At 37.5% G+C, this 3,423-nt stretch overlaps 1 protein-coding gene across 1 annotated transcript in view; it reads right to left on the reverse strand.

Moving 5' to 3' along the window:
• Positions 1-3,423, reverse strand: part of LOC106879594 (TRIO and F-actin-binding protein) — a 204,568-nt gene that overhangs the window by 9,960 nt on the left and 191,185 nt on the right. Inside the window, exon 6 of the mRNA XM_052970203.1 lies at positions 236-350. Within this exon, the coding sequence (XP_052826163.1) occupies positions 236-350 (115 nt within the window). The remainder of the gene's footprint in view (positions 1-235; positions 351-3,423) is intronic.

Genomic DNA, 3,423 nt, shown 5'->3' on the forward strand with positions numbered 1-3,423 from the left:
TATATATATATATATATATCTTTCTCTTACACACGTATGCAAGTGTAGGTGTGTGTGCACATGTTTTCACATACATATGTACATGAGTATGCCTATATGACTCAAAATTTACATAATTAAGTGCCAAAATTATACTCAAATTAAGTATTAATTAAATATTACTGAAATGACATTTGAAAGTGAGAAAATTTTAGCGCAAACAATGTAGAAATAAAATATGGAAGTTATAACTTACTTTGGTGTGAGCTCGAGTGAGACACTAAATTGTTCATCATCAGTGTATATTATTCTTTCATCAGTCATTTCACCACAATCCTCACCAGTAGCTTCAACATAGTAATTTTCAATCTCTGGATAATGAAATAAATTATACTAAGTTACTTTAAGTTATCAAAGCTTGAAAGGTCATTTCTATTTTACTAATTGTTACAAATTTCAATGACTGCTATTTCAAACGAATTTAGCTCTTATCTTCCACCTATATTTTAATACACCAACCTTCTGAAACACTCTTATGGAATATTATTCATGCTGGACACCAAAAATTTATATCACTTCTTGATTTTATTACTTCTGTCTGCAATAATTAATATTACTGATGTTTTAACTTAAACTAATCACGAAACTCTACATTTATAGCGATAAAAGTAAGCTGTTATAATTACAGGTATATATGCATATGGGGGCAGATTAACATACAGTTCTACTCACATTTACGAACGCATACGCGCATGCACACGCACACGCGCACATACACAAGCATACGCGCACACACACACACACACACACACACACATACACACACATACACGCGCGCGCGTGCACTCACACACACACACACACACACGCACACATGTATAGCATTTTATAGATCTTTAACTGATTGCTACGTTTCGTGGTCTGGTGGTCACCGAGAAAAACTACGTGCGGATTTGAAAGAGCGGTACAAGCCGGGTACAGCGATGCAGCCTGCAAATTGAGACTTGGCAATAAGTTCAGTGAGGAATTTAGCGTACAGGTAAGTAAGTGTTCATCAAGGCTTGGTCTCTACCCCTTCTGTTTATTAAAGTTTTTCAAGTTATAACAAGTTTAAGACCAGCTGTCCTTGGAAACTCCTATGTGCTAATGACGTACTTTTTATAGCAGTAACAGCAGAAGACTGACAGAAGAAATTCTAGACGTAGAAGCAAAACCTAGAATTAGACTAAAATTTTAATGGATAGCAAAGAAAACAAGACTCTTATGTTATCCAGGATATGGCCATGTTCGTTCTGCAGTGTCTTCAATATGATCAGTAAAATCGCAAGAGGACTAGTGGAATCAAAGGCGAGTTAACAATGAATGATAACTTTATTTAAAGCAGATCTACCGGTGTATACATCAGTCAAATCATCAGCAAAACAAAAATTCTTTTTAATGTTGTGAAGGTTCTATAGATGTAGTTGATATCTCCTTTTTTTATTTTTTTATGCGCCCTTTTAAAGCCTAGCCAGGCTCATGGGCCCTGTTTCCCGGTTTCTATGGCGTATGTGTATTATGTATATTAATTAATATTAATTAAGTTCAGAGAGCTTCTTGCTGGCAGCAAGAAGTTTCTCTCTTTGAGAAAGGGTAAATTGCGCGTTGCTTGAGTAAGGACCGCTATACTGTATCGCAAAAATGCGGACACTGAATGCAGATGTGCAGAAAATAGAGAGAAAGAAAACATGCTCTCTTAATGTGAACTGTCGTTGTGCGTGGTGCAGATGAGCTGAGAGTTAAACTGGGTATAAAAGGATTCAAATGCAGTGTGCAAAGGACACGGCTTTGTTGGTACGGACATATAATATGTATGTATGTATGTATGTTAAAATATTAGCAAAAAAAGTAGGAAGAAAACCAATTTGAAGGAAGCTGAAAGAGGAATGCCAAGGTTGATATGGACAGAAACTGTGAAAGCTGATCTCAAGGTGCTGAGCCTCACGAACGAGATTAGTAAGGGACGCAACAGATAGCTGGGGAGTACATAGCCAACCCATACCAGTGGATGCACAGATGATTGTGTATGTATGCGAATGCACGAAGTTCCATATTTGGTCTCACTAGGGTATTTTGGTAGATGGAAACTGTTGAAGCTCGTCGGGCGGATTGTACTTGTAATTCTAAAAATACAGCTTTGTTACACTCACTGTGCCAAACTGATTCTGCTTGTGATTTACGTTAAGGGTACACGTGTCTGCGGAATGCTCAGCCAAAGTGCAGGTAATTCACTTGATCAAACAACTGATCCGCATCATCGAAAGCTAGAGATCCATCAACACCACCATCCATACAAACACCCACTCGTACACTATTTCTATCTATCTATCCATCTATCTATCTATCTATCTATCTGTCTGTCTGTCTGTCTGTCTGTCTGTCTGTCTGTCTGTCCGTCCGTCCGTCCGTCCATCCATCCATCCATCTATCTATCTATCTATCTATCTATCTATCTATCTATCTATCTATCTATCTATCTATCTATCTATCTCACACATATGTTTCCACACTAAGCCAGCGTTTACAACCAAAGGGATCGGCGTATAATTCAGAAACTAACGCGAAGAAAAATTCTGTAACTTCTAAATATGTTGATGAAATGTAAAATCTTCACATGTCACGCAATAAATCCTAAGCGTAAATGATACAACACAATAGTTGTGCAAACAAACACTAAGGAACATTTTCCCAAGTACATATGGAATTTAGGGATACCTGATTTTGGGCGCAATACAGAATGATAGGAAATAGCGTTCAAAGAAAGGACACTCGACTGATTGGCAAAACGTTTCCAAACAACCCCACAGATGTGCTACTTCTCTCTACCGTGTCTACCACTATTACAGTGGCCTTTGTTTATCGGAATATGCTGATCTCATTCCACCTCCACTCAGGTACTCCTAACTCATTCGTCTCTCCTTCTATCCTCACCTATATTGTGTCTAACAAGATCTTTCCATTCTTAATTTTCACGGGCACATTTTTATTGCCTCTCCAACGAGTCAAATCTTCAATATATGACATAGTGGTCTGGTATCATTTCTATTTGCTACTCCCTAAACTTCACTAATTTTCCCTACTATCCATGGTTTCTTATCTCTCCAAAATCATTTGCTCATCTATTTGTCAGCAGCTTCATGGTTGTCCTCGAACATTTGGCGTCTCTGTTCAGCTCTTTTCTCTCATCTAGCTAAGTTTTAGGTTTTACGCATCTTTCCTTTTAAGTGCTTTTTCTTTCGCCCGATGGTTGTTTTGCCTCTTTCCAGAACTGTTTTTTTTTTTTAATATTCACCCTTGCTCTCCAAGATACACACACATACGCGAGCGCGCGCTCTCACGTACATGCATACACACACACACACATATATATATATATATATATATATATATATATATATATATATA

This window comes from Octopus bimaculoides, chromosome 8 (genome assembly GCF_001194135.2).
Source record: "Octopus bimaculoides isolate UCB-OBI-ISO-001 chromosome 8, ASM119413v2, whole genome shotgun sequence".
NCBI classification, from domain to species: domain Eukaryota; kingdom Metazoa; phylum Mollusca; class Cephalopoda; order Octopoda; family Octopodidae; genus Octopus; species Octopus bimaculoides.